The 18426-nt window shown below is 38.9% G+C and overlaps 3 protein-coding genes across 4 annotated transcripts; all 3 read left to right on the top strand.

Moving 5' to 3' along the window:
- Positions 1-16: 16 nt before the first annotated feature.
- Positions 17-1462, top strand: LOC130913648 (dual specificity protein phosphatase 26-like). Its single transcript, XM_057832421.1, has 3 exons — positions 17-195; positions 567-778; positions 868-1462. The coding sequence occupies exons 1-3, from the start codon at positions 17-19 to the stop codon at positions 1062-1064; spliced, it is 588 nt and encodes a 195-aa protein (XP_057688404.1). The 3' UTR covers positions 1065-1462.
- Positions 1463-1622: 160 nt separating this feature from the next.
- Positions 1623-5406, top strand: LOC130913647 (alpha-1-antitrypsin-like). Its single transcript, XM_057832420.1, has 6 exons — positions 1623-1770; positions 3707-4307; positions 4431-4501; positions 4579-4772; positions 4864-5011; positions 5085-5406. Exons 2-6 carry the CDS (start codon positions 3713-3715, stop codon positions 5277-5279), a joined length of 1203 nt encoding a protein of 400 aa, XP_057688403.1. The 5' UTR covers positions 1623-1770; positions 3707-3712; the 3' UTR covers positions 5280-5406.
- Positions 5407-6257: 851 nt separating this feature from the next.
- carnmt1 (carnosine N-methyltransferase 1) lies at positions 6258-17017 on the top strand. Of its 2 annotated transcripts, none has more exons than XM_057832418.1 (9): positions 6258-6407; positions 6599-6794; positions 10674-10837; positions 11064-11204; positions 12190-12368; positions 12543-12656; positions 12980-13083; positions 13172-16117; positions 16365-17017. In XM_057832418.1, exons 1-8 carry the CDS (start codon positions 6271-6273, stop codon positions 13364-13366), a joined length of 1230 nt encoding a protein of 409 aa, XP_057688401.1. In that variant the 5' UTR covers positions 6258-6270; the 3' UTR covers positions 13367-16117; positions 16365-17017. The 2 variants fall into 2 exon arrangements, with proteins under 2 accessions (XP_057688401.1, XP_057688400.1); XM_057832417.1 differs by having other exon boundaries at positions 10671-10837.
- The last annotated feature ends 1409 nt before the right edge of the window (positions 17018-18426 follow it).

Here is an 18426-nt window from a genome sequence, read left to right as displayed (position 1 = left end):
CCAGTACAACAAAGTGATGTCATTTTCATCCAAACTTCCTGCATCCTGGAATGATAGACCTCCTCCCAGGAAGGTGGAAATTGACCTAAGTTCCCCTGGTTTAGCGGTGCTTGAATTGGAAAAACTTTTGTTTACTGGTAAAGCCATCATCAGCCATGCAGATGAAGTGTGGCCCAGGCTCTACATTGGTGATCAGTAAGTATTTTACTTATTTTTTTTGCTAGTTGTATGACCCAATCTGACTTTATTGCCTATGCTGTTACTGTTATTATTATGTTTTTAATATTTTGAATGTTCTATGTCCAAACAAATGCAAGGAAATAAGTAATTCTAAACCTCTGACGTTACATTCCACATGGTGACAGCTGTATCATGTATGTTTCCATCAATGACTGGCATTAAGTCTGCATACACTTCTCCTGACAGTCCAAATAAATATTTTTGTAGGGTAATTCAATAGTATGTGAAGCTCGCGGATGCATTTCGCATTTATTTTGGAAACACTACTCAACTAAGAAATAACATTAATGAAGCAGCCAGTGCAGTAAAGCTTTGTTTTTCAACAGGTGCAGTGCACAGAACAGGAACGATTTAGCTAGGCATGGAATTACTCATATCTTGAATGCAGCTCACAGTAAACGTCATAGGTGTCCTGACTTCTACCAAGAAATGATGATCATATATTTGGGCATAGAGGCGAATGACTCCTGTAATTTTGACATGAGTGTGAACTTCCAGGCAGCTGCAGACTTTATCCACACTGCTCTTAGCAGGGGAGGTGAGAATGCACAAAAAATTATATGTACTTGTACTGGTCCAGTGAGCTAATAAAAACAGCTGTGATTTTTTTGTGTTGTATTACTTAAGGTCAAGTACTGGTGCATTGTCATGTAGGAGTTAGCCGTTCTGCCACCCTGGTCCTGGCATACTTGATGCTGAAGCAGAGGCTCACCCTCGTGGAGGCTATATGTGCTGTGAAAGAGAACAGGGGAGTCATTCCCAACCGAGGTTTCCTCCGACAACTTATCTGTCTGGATAAGCAACTTTTTGGTACACGTAAATGAAGCCAGAAACACAGGTGCTGCCATACTGTAGGCTATCCAAGAAAAAAGGACACATTGGAACCCACCACTTCAATGCTGCAAATGGAAAATACCATGTTCTTCGCGTGGGCCTAATATACGAAGTATAATGTTGACATGTTTGACATGAATGTGGATTACAGATACTGTATACACTGTCTAATTTTCATCAGCCCTGCTTGCATATAGTAAGGGAAGAGTAGGGGTTCAGGGACATACTACATCATATTTTGTATGCTTTCCACTGCTTCTTTCTTTATCTGCACTGTGCAATCTCTTGTGTTGTCATAGTTGGCCAGCAAACATTACATGGAATCAGTATGACACAGAGGCTAAACACACAGGTCCAAAGTTCAGTTCTTCTTGGTCATTGGTTTGATGAAAATTAAAATACTGCAGTGTATTGGTGATACAACTTTTTATTGAATCAAAATAAAAGTAGTACAAGAAACATTTTCGCCGGACTGTATGAAACAAAGCGTGGGAATTATTTATGCCTGAATGTGTAAATTTTCCCAGCCCACAGTCTAGGTAAATGTGCTTTCACTGCTTTTCATGATCTTCTGCTTCTGCCGCTCTCTGGTCAAATGGGAGGAGACTCAAGTAATATAAATAAGACACTCCTCACTGTCTAGCCTGTGCTTGGTGTGGCTGTGGTTTTTCAGGATTGACAACCAATCAACCATTGGTAAGTTATTTGATAACTGAATCCTGCCCCCCCCCCCCCCCCCCCCCCCTTACCACATTTACAATGTACTGAATAGAATTAAGAACTAGATAATGTGGTCCATTAGGTTTTCCTCTCGGGACAAATGCTTTGACTTTGTTTTCTGATGTGTTCTTAAATATGCAAATGAAAGACTTAACACAATTCAGAATATAAGTACTGTACATTTAATGTTGGGTTTTTGGTATGAATTTGCCTAATTGGCTCTACCAGGAACAGAAACACAACAGCCAAATGTTTTGATCCCAATCAAGCAGTTACATTGCACTTCTGTACTGTTTTATATTTTAAGCTTTCCAATGGGGCATTTTTGAAAAAAAAAAAAAAACATGTAAACTGCAAAACCCTACCTATGATGCATCACTTTGTCATACATCATTAGAAAGTTTAAAATCTCAATTTTCTGGGGGAAGAAAAATTTGGAGCAGGAGGGCATTAAAGACGCCATGACTTTAACGAGATATTATCGCCGACTTACCTTGTTTCGATCCCAAACTCCATGTAGCAATTATCAAAGAGTGTCAAGACACAGCTGTGAATGGCCACAGCTGGATTTTTTAGGGATTTCATGGGTGAAACATGGTAATATAACAAGGGTCGCAATGCAGAAATCGCAGACATCAAGGAGTGGTCGAGATTTTCTTTTTAATATATTTACCCTTTCAAAGGTTTTTTTTTCTACAATTCTTCTTTGGTTCGATTATCATCTAACATATCGGAGAAAATGCGACAGTGACAAAAAAATACAACTAAGCGATAGTTATGAGGTAGATATCCGTGACTTTTTTTACAGACGCCATTTTTTTCATTGTGACATAATTTGTTTAAAAGTTTAAAATATATGAATGAATAATTTTATACAGTGTTTTTTTTTTTTTTAATGAATATGAAACATCAATGATTCTAAGCTAAAAACGACACATTTTGAATAGTAAATATAATTAATTACCTTCATTTTATAGCTGGGTTGAAACAAAAGCGGTTGCGCGACGTCTGTAAATGGGGGTTTTCAGGACAAAATGAAAAAATTTAAAATAGTTTGGGGAATTAATGCGTCATGAATCTGTGATGGCAACATATAGACATATTGTTCTATCAAACACAACAGTTCTTTTGGCTTAAAATACAGCAGTTTATTTTAAGGAGGGGTGCAAGAGCAGAAACTGCTTTTTCAGCCTTGTCTGTGTTTTCCGCCATATTTATATAATTAGTACAGTATACGCTAATTACAGCTTCATTTTCAATGGCCATTTCCACACAATATGTTTTATGCTTTTGTTCTAAAATGTACCTATAATTTAATGTTGTATATATAATATAACAATATTCTCAAATTTGGCCACCAACAAAAAGGACATTGTTATTAATCGGAGAATTGCTAAAGTATGTGCTTTAGCTTTCAAGCTATTGCCATCTGAGTCAAATTGAAGCTGATTGGACATTACATTTTGCCATTGCAATGAAAAATAATATTTTTAAAAAAAATATTTGTTTCTTTGAGTTTTATCTATCTATTATATATGAAGAAAAAAATACCATTGTTTACAGCTGGAGTAAGTAACCGATCACCTGTATGCATCTGGTTACCATGGTAGCCACACAGTATACTACAGTATTGTATTGCCGAGATCTCTTGCTACATGCCCATAAATGGTTTTATGGGATTTGAGTTAATTGTTCCTGGGAAAAAAAGTTATATAGTTGCCATTTTCATAGTTCTTTGTAGTGCCACTGTAAGACACTCCATAAAACAATGCACAATGCTGGTTTTCCTCAAACCACCACCATGACAGTGCATACAGTAAATATATTGTTGACCTTTGACATGTCCAAATGTTTTTTTTAGTATAATGTATAATCAAAAGATCAATGTTGCACTTTGGAACTTTTTTGATAGTCCACAATGATGCATGCGGCCCTGGGCGTCTGGATCTTATCAGCAGTGATTTGTGTGGGAAGAGGCCACCATGAAGCAGACCACAGTGATGACAGCCTCTCACAGGTGAACTCGGGAAACAAAGAGTTTGCCTTCCAACTCTACAGAAAGTTGGCTTCTCATGCTGCCAACCAGGGCAAGAACATCTTTTTCTCTCCGAGTAGTGTGTCCGTCGCTTTGGCTGCCTTGTCTGTCGGAGCTCAAGGGGAAACCCACCAACAGCTGTTCAGTGGTCTGGGTTACAACAGTTCCCAAATTACACAGAAAAATGTAAATGAGGTCTTTAGCACGCTCCTCAAAAGACAAGACAATTCTTCCGACATCAATGAAGGGACAGCTCTGTTCCTGGATAACAAGTTTGAGCCAAAACCTGAGTTCCTGAAGAATTTGAAAGAATTCTATTACACGGATGTGTCAAATCTTGACTTCCTCCAAACAAAAGAAAGTGCAGATACCATCAATAAATATGTGTCGGATAAAACCCATGGCAAGATTGATAAATTGGTGGAGGAGCTGAATCCAACAACAATTATGTATCTCATCAGCCACATCTACTTCAAAGGTACATTAGTTTTTACAATGAGTTTGTTTTCCTTTTGATTCTGAACATTTTTTTTTCAAGATCAGTAATCATGATGTAACAATCTATCTAACTCGTCTGTTTCTGTTCATTCTCATCACATAGGAATGTGGGACAGTCCTTTTAAACCACAGCTCACACAAGAAGACATATTTAATGTTGATGAGAAAACCAAGGTTCAGAGCTAAGTTTTAGTGAGAATAATGATGCAACAAGAAAGGATTCTGCAATGTGATCCTGAATTGTTTTCTAGGTTTCTGTCCAGATGATGAACAAGGAAGATGATTTTGATGTCTATCATGACCTAGCAATCAACACAACAATCCTGCGCCTTCCCTTCAAAAGTTCTTATAGTATGCTCCTGCTGTTGCCTGAAAACATGGCAGAGCTAGAAAAGGAAATTTGTCCTCAACATATTACCAAATGGTCAAAATGGATGAAAAGCAGGTTAGTTATTTCTGTCATTTTTGAAGAAGCAACTTAGAATGCTCATGGTGTGATCATTCTAATCACTGCACTCTTGCCTATTTCGTTTCAGGGAATATGATTTATTTCTTCCAAAAATCTCAATTAAGACTACATACTCTCTGAAGGAAGTACTGATTGAAATGGGAATGACTGACATGTTTGATGCTCAAGCAGATTTGACTGGTATTTCAGAGGCGAAGAATCTCTTGGTCTCTAGCGTAAGGATGGGGTCATTTTTTCTCTCTCTTTATGTCATTCACGCTTTATCTCACGCTTCCTCCTGAATTTAAGGTCGAGCATCAAGCTGCCCTTGATGTTGACGAGTCTGGAGCCACTGCTGCAGGTGCCACAAGCATAGGCATCATTCCGATGTCCTTCAAACAAATCCCAGTGCTGAAGTTCAATCGTCCATTCATGCTGCTTCTCACTGAAAACACCACGGATGACATTCTCTTCTTGGGCAAGATCATTAATCCGAATAAATAAACCGAATATCAGTTGTACAGTAATGTACCATTAACATCATTATCATCCTAATTTAATCATCATATGTCCTTTGTGTTCTAATTCTTTTCGGTTTTCATGCTAAATAAACGTTTGTGGGAACAAAGTACAGACTTTTATGGTGTAGTGACAAAACCAACTCATGATTTGAGGAAATTGGGCCTTGTTCTTGTGATAAATAAGATAAAACATAGTACTTTGGTAGTTTATTACAAGATCTATCTATCCATTTTCTATGCTGCTTACTGGTTGTTCAGAGATACTGAGAGTTTGCTATGATTAATGATTATTTAAAAAACGGCTTCACTTAAATAATGTATATTAAAGCAAGGACTTGGAAAACAAGTTTGTTAATAGCAATTGAGTCAAAATCTTAAAATTAGGCTACCCTCATTTTTAAATACCTGTAAATATTGTTATTGTCCTGTGGAAGCCTTCCATTTCAAGATTTGGTCAGTTTCACCATTTTCACAAATGTTTGTCCCCTCATAAGTGAGACTGCAAATTTTTTTTGTTTTTGCCTAAAGTTTTGAAATTAGCTTGATCTATTTGACAACGTATTGTTAGTGACTCCAATTTTATTTTATTTTTATTTTTTTTTTGCTTGTAACGATGTGGTTATGGGGCGTTTCTGAACATAATGCGATGTCGCATTACGTACATTACATACAATAGATTAAGACAAGGCTTTGTGCATGGTAAATAAAACAGAATAGGTCAGGTTCCAGATTGCTGCTCGAGTAAATGTGCGTGTGAATTAGGACGAAGAAATTATTATTTACTCAGTATTTATAGTTTTGTGGCATTTTTAACACGATATATATGTTTTTTAATTTAATAAAGGTTGATAAAACTTGATTATTGCGCTGGGCATATTCTGTTGCAATGTCAAAAATGGACTCTAGACAGCAGCACCGCATCTCTGGCCTGTGACGTGACAAACTAATCTAAAGAAGAAGAATTCGAGGTAAACATGGCGGAAAAAACTATGGGAGACCCGCTCACTGGAGAATATATTCCAAAGGAACGAAAAACGTTTGCCCCTGAGGAAGAAGCCAGACTTGAAAGGCAACATTTTTGGAGAATCGTCGCCGCCTTTAGATTTTACAGGTGTTGTTGTAGTTGAAAAAATAATAAAAGGTTCACGAAAGCTGGCAACTGACTTTTCTTGCTATTATTCATTCACTTTCCCCACTATGCATACCCTTACCTTCAGGAGAATTAAAACGTTTTATACAGTTGGACGGGGTTATATGGTGTTATTTTACATGTCTTTGTTTGTTAACCTTTTTACTTTGTAGGAGCCATGTACAAGAGTATGTGAATCGAGCAGAGCGACACTTTCGTAGTCTACCTCAGCGCCACCAGAATCTACTTCCTTCTGTACTGCCCAATTTGGCCCGCATCCGTCAATGCACAGACCACAACCATGAAGTTCTGCAAGCCATCGTCGAGCACAGCATTCACATGTTTGAAAACATTGAGTTTGGGGAGAGGGTAAGTACGACCAATATGCTAAGTATATGTGTCGCTTCTTTGTGTACTCTGGCTTTCCCCTTCTCTCAGAATTCTCTCAGAATGTATTATTTTACTGTATAATGATTAGGGGTGTGACAATATATTAAAATAGTGATATATCGCAACACTAGATAAGATTGAAGGTTGTCGATTTGCACCCACCAAGAATCGATATACAGTGGTACCTCGACATACGACCGCTTCGACACACGATCTTTTCGACATTTGACTCATTTATTTTTACATCCGACGACATGCTCTAAATATGACGATTTATGACAGTGCCGCAGTTTCTGTGTTTTCCTGTAAGACGGACGCACGGCAGATTTTCTTGTGAGAGAAATCAATATGGGTTCCAACAATGTTGGTGCAGGTGGTGATAAAAAGGGAAAAGGTGAGGCTTGCCATTGAAATGAAGATGGAAATTATGGAAAAATAGGAGCGTTGTGTGCTCGTCCGTGAACTGGCTTGACAATACGCCTGTAGAATGTCTACGATCTTGGCGGTCCTCCTCCGTTCACAAGTCTTTATACGTTAAGGTGGCAATTATTATTATTGTTTGCCTGGCACGGCCAGACTGTTCTCCCTGTATTTTTCAAACACTGTGAGAATAGTCTGGGACCCAGCCCATTAACGGCCTCTCAAGCACGGACAAAACCAACCGTCCAATCAGATTTGTTTATTAGCGTGACGTGTTCCTAACGAGCAACATCACTCTTCCGCGTCAGCAACACAGATGGCAAACAGGAGAGCCGAGAATATGTTCCAATCCACGGTGAAATCAGTTTTAAATTACCAAAAACACATCAACACGAGTCATTGACAACAGTCTCTTGCTCTAGCCATGTTGAATAAACTCCGCTCTCCTCGTATGTTTACTTTCGTGCGCAAGTCCTTCGTCCTGCCCTTGTCACTTTACTAATGTCACGTCCGCCCGTCGCTGATTGGTCCACTCCGCTGTCTGTTTGCTTTGGCTTGTGCCGCCTTGGAAATTGTTTCCGCTGAATGCTGGCCAGACTCAATAGCTGGAATAGCGGTGAATCTGGTGTACCAGGCTAAATTATTGTAACATCGCCAAAGAAATTGCCGGCTTCGTCAGGTTTTTAATCATTTATTTCAGAACTTGTGCAACACGACATGCCTACTGTCCACCGCAGATGACACTTTCAACTGAACATTAAAAGTGAAAGTAAAAAGTACTCTTGATTCCTCGCTCACTCTGCAGGGATTCCCCTATATTCAACAGATTGTGGCGCACCGCCACACTAAAATAAAAGCCGCCACGCCTGGCAAATGATGTATTTTATTTATTTTTAAAAAATAATAATAATTTAGGGCCGCTTCAAACTAGCGGCAGCCGGGTGGGAGGAGTTCAGCGGACACCTATTCATTGTGTATTGTAGCCTAATGTTCGTAACAATGCAGGCCCAACCTTAAGAGACGCAAGGGGAACGAGTAGGAAGAATGGGAGAACGAGCGAGGTAGCGAGAGATAGCTGTCGCATGTCGTAGCAGCCCGCTGTTATTTTGTTATTGTTTTTCTTCATTATTGTTGCAACAATAAAGTGGTTAAGCAAATACAGACTTCTCTTCTTCTTCCCCATATCCGGGGCATTACAATAGTTAGGATCGGACTTTTCGGCGAAAGTGAACTTTGACTGAACTTGCGCGGAGAGGCGGGGCCCAAAATAAAACCTTGCTCTATTTTCAGAGCGTTGGTCACAGTAAAATATTTATTAGTTCAAGCAGAGTAAACTGATACATATTCACAGTATTCACGGTACAAGGACGTCATTTCCGTGTCCATCGATTGGTAAGAAAAGGCTGTTTGTACGAGTGACGTGTGGGCGCTCCCGTCAGGGGGGACATTTCACGTGGAGTGGCTATTTTTCGGCACAACACCGGCGCGCCAACTTCAGACAATTACGGCTGACGAAACTTTGACAAATGCGCTTCCCCCCCACCCAAATTTCGCGAGCTCTGGGACACTCGAAAAATGACTTATACCTCTCCTTGCTAAGTTAAGGGTACCTCAATGTGCCTTTGTTTGGAAATTTAGTTCACGAACAGCGGGGGAAAAACTATTCACCTTCTCACCGAATCAAGTAAAACTCTTCCCCAGAATTCCCCCAGTCCTGTAAATGGGTCAGTTGACAGAAGGACTGTTATTGTTGTGGTAATGTAGTACTTATGAGGGTCAAATAAAAAGGAAAAAGGAGGGCTACGATGGCGGTCTGCAACCCGCGGCTCTCGGGCCGCATGCGGCTCTTTAGCGCTGCTTCGGAGCTTTTTTTTTTTTTTTTTTTTTTAATGGAAAAAGATGGGGGAGGGAAATATATTTTTTGTTTTAATAGGATTTCTAGGAGGACAAACATGACACAAACATTCTTTCAATTCATTAATATTGTAATGAAGTCAAACTTGTGGTGGCATCGTACAACAGAGTAGACACGTGGTGCGTCATTCTCTATAGGATCCACTGCAGGGAAAATAAACATTTAATCATGAAGGCTAATTATGTATTTCTAGCCAACTTAGTCATTTCTATAGTAGGCTAGTATAGCTAGCATCGAAAATTATAAGGCTTGTACAAGGCTTTTAATGTTTTGCGGCTCCAGACATACTGTATAAGTTTGTTTTTATTTTTGGGTCAAATATGGCTCTTTCAACAGTTTGGGTTGCCAACCCTGAGTCACTACGAGATGTAAGTCGTACTATTGCTACGAGAAAAAAAGTCGCATTATTACATAGGGTAACGTAGCTGAGAGCTAAACATTAGCCTAGCTAATGAAATATTTCAAATATATCTTTGTTATGGTTCTTCTTGGGGGGAAAAATGAGAAAGAAAAAAATTCGCCGTGGCACGACATGGTGAGGCTGTCCGACTGATGCAGCCCACCACCACAGCTTCAAAAAATCCTAGGGGAAACACTGCTCTGTCATGTCAATCATGCGTTACGTTCAGGTACACTACGCAAAATACATCCACCACATTAGAACCCGATTTGTTACATTATTACAGGTAGTATTATTACTATTATCAAATTACTATTCCAATTTTTATATTTTATTTGTTTTGATCTGTGTAATAAGTACCAGCAGTATTTCTTAAGGATTTAGTGGAGGTTTTCGGGCTGTGGAATGAATTGGTGAAATTACAATGTATTCTAATGGGCAAAATCCTGCTCGACATATGACCATTCCGACTTACAAACAAGGCACAAGAACTAATTAACTTTTTATGTAGAGGTACCACTATTGTTTCCAAAAGGTGTCACTGTTTCAAACAAAAAGGCCAGTTTACTCAGTTTTGGGCGCATTTACACGTCACTTCCTGTTCATTTTAGGACATTCCCGGGTCAATTGCTGTTCAGTAACCCAAACTAAACTGGAAGTGACCCAGAAATACCCCCGAACCTATTGGAAGTGACTGAAAATCATCAGTAAATGACCCAAAGTGCACCCAAATTAATTTATTGGCTGCCATTGACGGCCATAGACATCCAATTTGTTTGAAATGGGAGGGATGGCAGCGAATGAACAAATGTTCATTCGATGTCACCCTCCCAGTCCAAACGGAATGGACGTCTACTTGTGATACTTATTTTAGTTCACATCAGAAAGATGAAAAGAGCTTGTTTTTCCTGTTCATAAGTTTTATAATAGCATATCCTAAAATGATTTCCTTACTCATTTATGAATAATTGTTTTATCGCCATATTTGGAGTTAATTGTTATCGTGAACTTTGAAATGCGAATCGTATAGCGTTGCAATGTATCCAGAGGTTCCAACCCCTAAAGATGATGGATGTATGGTTAATGATTTTGAAATAGATTTTTTTTTTTCGTTACTCAGCAGGATCCGAGGAAGGTGCGCTCCTCCTCAACATTTGACATGGACAAGCTCAAGTCAACCATAAAGCAGTTTGTCAGAGACTGGAGCGAAGCGGGTCAGGGTGAGCGGGACTCATGCTATCAGCCCATCATCCAGGAGATCCAAAGGCACTTCCCAAGGGACCAATAGTAGGAAGCACACCTATGCTCTGACAAACTAATGCAAAAATACACCACAAATGCTCGCAAGGGCAATCCTTTATTTTCCTGTATTTATGCTATATTTCACTCAGCTTAAATGTGTGTTGACATAATTACATTTTATTAGTTGCTGTACTGCAGTATATTTGTCAAAATTGTGGTCTTGTAACATAGTGAGTGTTTTCTATGTGATATGTGTTTTTTATTGTGTCAGTGATGTGTCTAAGGTCAGCGTGCTGGTTCCGGGTGCGGGACTTGGACGTCTAGCCTGGGAAATTGCTCGTCTTGGTTATATTTGCCAGGGCAATGAATGGAGCTTCTTCATGCTGTTCTCTTCCAACTTTGTTCTTAATAGGTACAATCTGCACTGACAAAAGCTCTCCATTACCGTAATTTCCCAAATATAAGGTGCACCCGTGTATAACGCGCACCCCCAATTTACCTGCAAAATCCAGGGAAAATTCTTATACTTGTGTATAACGCGCACCCTAATTTTAGCACCAATAAATATGGTAGAATACAAGAAAACAGCTCGTGTAGAAATACAGAAATGTCATTTTAATTTAACAAATTATAAACAGACATAACACAGCAAAAGCATAGCACAGTGATAATTACCGTTCCGGTAGTGCAAAACATTACTGTAACAACCTTTAACAACTTCTCCAACTTAAGAGAACCCGTGAGAAAACAAACAGCCATATCTGTATTATACATGAACATCTAAAGCATTCTTATAAGTGCTTTTCTGCCCCTACCAATTGCTTTTGCTGATGACTTAGCTTGTTCCAGCTGCTTCTTCATTCGTTTCCAATTTCGCACACTCGATTCTCCGACGTCATACCGTCTTGCCGCTTCACGAATTCCAGCTTCCTCAGATACGGAAATTACTTTCCTTTTGAAGGCTGCCGTGTAGCTTGCTCATTTCATCATCATGAAATACTGCAAATGTATCTTCCTTGGAATTATACTGTAAAATTAAAGTGACGACTGAAGTGGGAAAACGAAAGGAGCTCATAACAGTGCAGACGAAACGAACTCACGGAAGTCATTCGACCAATCAGAGTGAAGTATTACCAAAACAAACGGTGACGTAATATACCGTAATGGCGGCAACAAATCACCGTATGCGTTTTCTTCAACACAACATGGCCGTGTCAATAAAGAAAAAGTCTTAAAATATACATATTTATATGTATTTATTTCTGTCTCCATCCATATACCCGTGTATAATGCGCACCCTCAGTTTTACAAGTGGATTTGGGGTAAAAAAGTGCGCCTTATTTTCGGGAAATTACGGTAGTTGTTTTCTAATTGTATATCTATTTTTTTTCACTCAGGTGCGAAAAGGTTAATTGTCTGACACTGTACCCCTGGATTCACCAATTTAGTAACAATAAGAAGTCATCTGATCAGACACGGCCTATCAGATTTCCTGATGTCAATCCTCAGAGTTTACCACAAGATTCAGACTTCTCCATGGTAGCAGGGGACTTCCTCGAAGTATACTCAGATGCAGGTGAATGAACTGCTTCTTCTTCTGGGGTGGAATTCATGAATTGTTTTTTAGCAGTTATCAACTGCGTGACTGAAATTTCTTAGTGATTAATTTATCAAAGACAAATATGGCTAAAGAAAATAAATATTTATACTATTTGAAAAATTATTTCATCAATGGCATGTTTTTTTTTAGATTCCTGGGACTGTGTGGCTACTTGTTTCTTCATTGACACGGCTCATAACGTCATACAGTATGTGGAGACCATCTGGAAAATTCTTAAACCTGGAGGAGTATGGATCAATCTCGGTAAGCCCACATCACAGTAATTATAAAAAAAAATGTTTTGTGCATCCAGTTAGATTTGTTTGCATTTAAATTTTGGGTCCTTTTTTGGTTTGGTTTCGATTTTGGTTCAGCTACTTACTACAAGTACAGTTATATTTGTACGAGAACAATGCATTTGACCAAAACGTGATTGAGAAGATTTCAACAAAGTGTGATAGTCACACGTTTTTTTGTTGTTGTCTTTTTTAAAAATAATTATTACTATTTTTGTAATTTTATATAATAGAGCGGTCAAATGTTTCTCTCTTAAATGTCATAGTCAAAAAGTTAATTTCCCCCCTCAGGTCCGCTGTTGTACCATTTTGAGAACATGGCCAATGAGCTCTCAGTTGAACTGAGCTATGAAGACATCAGAGCCGCTATGGTTAAAATAGGCTTCCACATAGTGGTAAACAAAATCATCTAATTTATGTGCCTGTATTTTGTGTTGTAGTACTGAAACTAATTTGCTGAATTATGATGATATCGTCCTACAGGTGGAAAATGAGTCTCTTCATACTACCTACACAGAGAACGAGCGCTCCATGTTAAGATACATTTACGACTGTGTCCTCTTTGTGGCACGGAAACCTGAAAATATGTACTCTAACTGCCAAGAAGAAAATGACCAACAGAGTTCACCTCCAGCTGCCAAATCACCACGACAAGACAAGTCAGAGTGTCGTACATGAGTGGATTATTATTATTATTCTTTTAAACATAACAAAGGACAGTAATCTTCAGTTAATTTGAAAAATTGATCACCGACAGAGAATGGAAACAGAAAAAAAATTACAAGAACTCTGCTCATTTTTTCCCCCATTCTGTTAGTGAGCCACCACGATCTAACGAACTCAGGAGGAGGGAAACGCACCAAACATCAACTTAATATAACAAAAGTTTTTAAGGGTCATATGATATTTAAGAAAAATGGTGTTCTGCATGACAGTAACCGGGAGTGAATGTTTATGACAAAAGGAACCAATTGTTTTCACAAGTATTCCACTCTAAATCAGCCAAAGTTTAACAATCTCACTCCTGATGTTTCATCTGACTCACAGTACCCAAAGGAATCCTGAAAATGTCTGCCAATTGGTACACATTTTAACACAGATTATTTTTGTTCCAATACAATTACAGTAACAATTTCTAATACATCTGCAGAAAGTACAGTGGATATGAAAAGAACATTATTGTTCAAATGCAGTTGTTAATATAAATAAGGTAATTATAAATCTTTTCACAACCTCTTCCGCTATTAATGCGACCAACTAGATAGAGCAAGGGTGGGCAAACCGGTCCTCGAGGGCCGCAGTGGGTCCTGGTCTTTGTTCCAGCTGATTCAGCACAGACACTTTAACCAACAAGGTTTCAGTGGAAACAAGAAGCACCTGACTGCAATCAACTGATTGCACTTGTAAGAAACCAGATTGGTGAAAGGCTGTCCTCATAATGGGTATGACCAAAAACCCGCACACACTGCGGCCCTTTGTGGAATAGTTTGGCCACCCGAGATAGAGGGAAAACATATTTGACGCCTCCATTTGACATCTGTCTAGAGCAGGGGTTCCCAACCTATTCCACTAAGGCACACTGTGGGTGCAGGATTTCATTCTTACCAAACAAGATGACAACACTTTTTCCCCAATCTGGTGTTTTACAAGTGCAATCAGTTGATTGCAGTCAGGTGTGGCTTGTTTTAGCAGAAGCCTCATTGGTTCAACTGTCTCTGCTGGATCGGCTGGAACAAAAACCAGGACCCACAGTGTGCCTTGAGGACTGGGTTGAAAACCCCTGGTCTAGAGCAGGGGTTCCCAACCTATTCCACTAAGGCACACTGTGGGTGCAGGATTTCATTCTTACCAAACAAGATGACAACACTTTTTCCCCAATCTGGTGTTTTACAAGTGCAATCAGTTGATTGCAGTCAGGTGTGGCTTGTTTTAGCAGAAGCCTCATTGGTTCAACTGTCTCTGCTGGATCGGCTGGAACAAAAACCAGGACCCACAGTGTGCCTTGAGGACTGGGTTGAAAACCCCTGGTCTAGAGATTACAGGTTCATGTTTCAACTCAGGACTCTCACGTTCCTAAAACATAAATCTTATGTTGATTGAATATTCAAAATTGCCCTTAGTTATTACAACAATGAGTCTTAATGGTTGTTTGTCAAAAATGCCTTGCAATTAACTGATGACCAGACCAGGTTCTTTAAAGTTGCCAAAGGGAAAGCCCACAATTCACCTGTGACCCAAATGAGAACTGGCACAATGGACAAATGATGGACATTTCATACATTTAAAATGCCGAAATATGTTTTTGTGTTTTGTACTTAAATAAAGCAAAAATGTTTTGTATATAATAATCTACCTTGAATTAATAAATTAGGAGAATTAAGGGTCTTTTTCATTTTGACTAGTAATCGTATGCATTTTTACACTATCCTAAGTGTCAGAAAACAATTTTGCACCGTAGTTATGTCTTTTATGCGAGTGTGTTTATTTGGTAACACTTCTCATTAAAGCTTACTTTTTTTAAACACACTTTGCAAAGAACAGCTCTTCTTGAAGAGTATTGATTGCTTTACAGTACCTTGCTCAGGGACATGTCAGATGAAATGTTGAGCAACGCTTTCTCAACTGTTTAAACGTTAACAGATATCAGCAATATTTGTCTAATTTGTTACTTATTTATGAATTTGTAAATATAACAGTTTACTAACATTTTTATGTTATATTGACTTATGTACCCTTGAATTATTTGTCTTTGTACTTTAATGTCTTTTGAGGCATATTTTATTGCTATGAAACTTAATTTCAGGATCCAAATTCTCAAACGATCTTCATACCGATCTAATATGGTGTTGTAATGCGCGCTTCTGTACGGTAGATGGCAGGATTCACTGAAATCCTGCTATCTGCTTATAACTAAAGAAGAAGCGTTATCCACCTTATAGGGGAGGAGCTAAACCTTGGTCAGCTACAGAAGCGCGGAAACAACTTCTGGAAAGCAAACATTGTTGTCAATGTGAAGCTATTGTAAGCTTTTGCTCCACATTTTTCCACGTCGCACTTTCCACTTTCATGGCGAAGAGACACGCCGACGATATTTTATTTCCCCAATCACCCGCTAAGAGAAAATTCCGGTCGGCTTGTCGTGTTGTTGACTTGCATCTTGAGAGCATGACTGCTAACGGGGGCGTGAATCCTTCGTGCGCACGAGCGTTGTTGAGTGACAATTTCATTGAAAGGCGACGTAACTTAGAATTTCCAGACATGCCACAAGAAGAAACTGGTATGCATCTCAAGACTACAAACCCTGAGCCACATGAAGAATGTGCGTCACATACTCAGACGTACGGAAATTCTCATGAATATCACAATTCCATCACATCCAGAAAACGACGGCGAGAGGAGCCACTGGAATTGGAGACTGTCACTACGAAGGTATATGATCCAATAACGCGATAAAATGAATGTACAGTAGCTCCTTTTAGCTGGTGTTGTAGGTAGAGCGTTTCTCCTACTGGCCGCCAGATGTTACTCCTTGCACGTTTATTGTTTTTCTGCCAATAATTTACATCTGTACAATAAACCTGTTGAATTCTAATACTAGTACATTTAGACATCCTGAATGGTTATTTTCTGGTGAACGTGAATTGGCTGTAACCCCCGTTTTATTAATCGTTTACAGAGAAACGCAGATTTTGAAGACTCTACTTACAACTCTTTTCAGTACTGGAGGGTACCTTTGCCTGAGCTCGACCTTTCACTGCTGGAAGAAACCACGGAACATTGCAGAACAAAATCCAACTCAAATATCAAAAACACTTTGGATGCAATGGAGAGCTGACACTGAAGCACTTCTGTGTGCAGCTAAAAGTGAAGGTTGCTGGAAATGGATGCGATTTTCAATGTCATATTTTCATGACTTGAAATGTTGATATTTTGAGTAGGTAACCAATATTCGTTAAACGGTTTTTTGGGGGGGTTTGTTTAAATCAAGTCCAATACCGCCTCCTTGACACATTCTGACAAGACTAAACACTGGTTAGTCGGGCAGCCATATTGTATGTTAGGCATACTAATGAGGCACGTTGACACAATACAGTATTCACTTAACATCATACTATTTTTTTTCAAGGAAACTTGAGAAAAACAATACGGCCACATTTACCATTCAGGTTCATTTTTTCCATTTCTTACCATAGACTAATAAGAATTAGTGCACGTGGTAATAAGTTTTACACATCTCAAGTCGAGTTTCAATTCACGTTTTCCCCGTTGCCAGCCAGAATAAATTTTCCCCATCACCTGCTTTGACTGATAATAAAAATGTTGAATTGCTTTGAATTCCGCATTATTTTTGGAGAGAAAAAAACAATGACTATAACCTGCATCAGTACGATTTGGATGTTTTATGTTGACGTCAAATGGAGACAAGTGTGCTAAAAGCTGCGATTACTACATGTACAGTCGATACAGCACAACACACATACGCTGTGAATTGAGAAAATGAGCCCGTGAGTTTTTTTTTTTTAATTGAACCATATACACTCAAAACAAAGCACCCAATGTCAACATGAACTATATAGATTGATCATTATCAAGCCGACAATAGCAACAACTTACAAAAAAAACGAAAAAAAAAAAAAAAAGTCCTTTCTCAAAAGAATTTTAACTTAAATTCTTTCTATAAAGAAAACAAATAAAGGGCCTTCCCATATATCAAATTCAAGGCTTTGCAAAATATAAATTGTTTCTCCAGTGAGCCAAACATGGTTTGGTTTTAAAAAAAATCTACACTAATGGACAAAAAACTTCCCCATAAGCAATATCAAATTTAAAGCAAATTCTAAATTCTTGTCTGTTTGATAAACACCAAATAGAATTGTTTCTCCTGTCAGGGGCAGATCAATATTTTTACATTTCAGCTAAGTCAGGGGTGTCCAAACTTTTTGCAAAGGGGGCCAGATTTGGCGTGATAAAAATGTGGGGGGCCGACCTTGGCTGACGTCCTTTACGTAGAACAATATAAGCAAATTTTAGTAAGCCATTCTGTGTGTCACATTTGCTTTATTATTATTATTTTTATTCAATAATTTCAACAATCTCGCAACTAGCCTTTGCGGTGTTCGACTCTCGGTATCTTGCTGCTGTAAAATTAAACTAGCTTCAAGTTGCTTCAATTTCTCACTGCGTATCTTCCCTGTAATCTTGTCGTACATGTCAGCGTGTCTTGTTTGGTAATATAGCCTCACATTGAACTCTTTAAAAACAGCGACTGTCTCTTTGTAAATGAGGCAGACACAGTTGTGGGTATTTTAGTGAAGAAATAGTCCAATTTCCACCTATCCTTGAAGTGTCGGCTGTCGCAGTCAACTTTTTTTGTTGTTGTTGTTGATTGTTGCCATTTTAGAAAATTGGAAGTCAAGTGTCACGCGGGGTAACATTGCTTAGAGTGCTGCTGCCTTTTAGTGGGTAAATGAGGAGCAGCATTTAATGTGTAAGCTACTTCATATGCCGGTAGCAGTTCTGCCGACCAATTTATTAAAAGTCTGTGTGCGGGCCAGACGTTATTGATCTTATGACAGAGGCTGGGGGAAATTTGACCACGGGCCGCATTTGGCCCACGGGCCGCATTTGGCCCACGGGCCGCATTTGGCCCCCGGGCCGCACTTTGGACATATCTGAGCTAAGTCTTTAATTGACCACAGAAGGAATTAACTAAATTACAGTAAAAAAACATATGATTT

This window comes from Corythoichthys intestinalis, chromosome 3 (genome assembly GCF_030265065.1).
Source record: "Corythoichthys intestinalis isolate RoL2023-P3 chromosome 3, ASM3026506v1, whole genome shotgun sequence".
In the NCBI taxonomy this organism is placed as follows: Eukaryota; Metazoa; Chordata; class Actinopteri; order Syngnathiformes; family Syngnathidae; genus Corythoichthys; species Corythoichthys intestinalis.
Note: the sequence above shows the minus strand (reverse complement) of the source record. Positions and strands in the feature narration are given on the sequence as shown.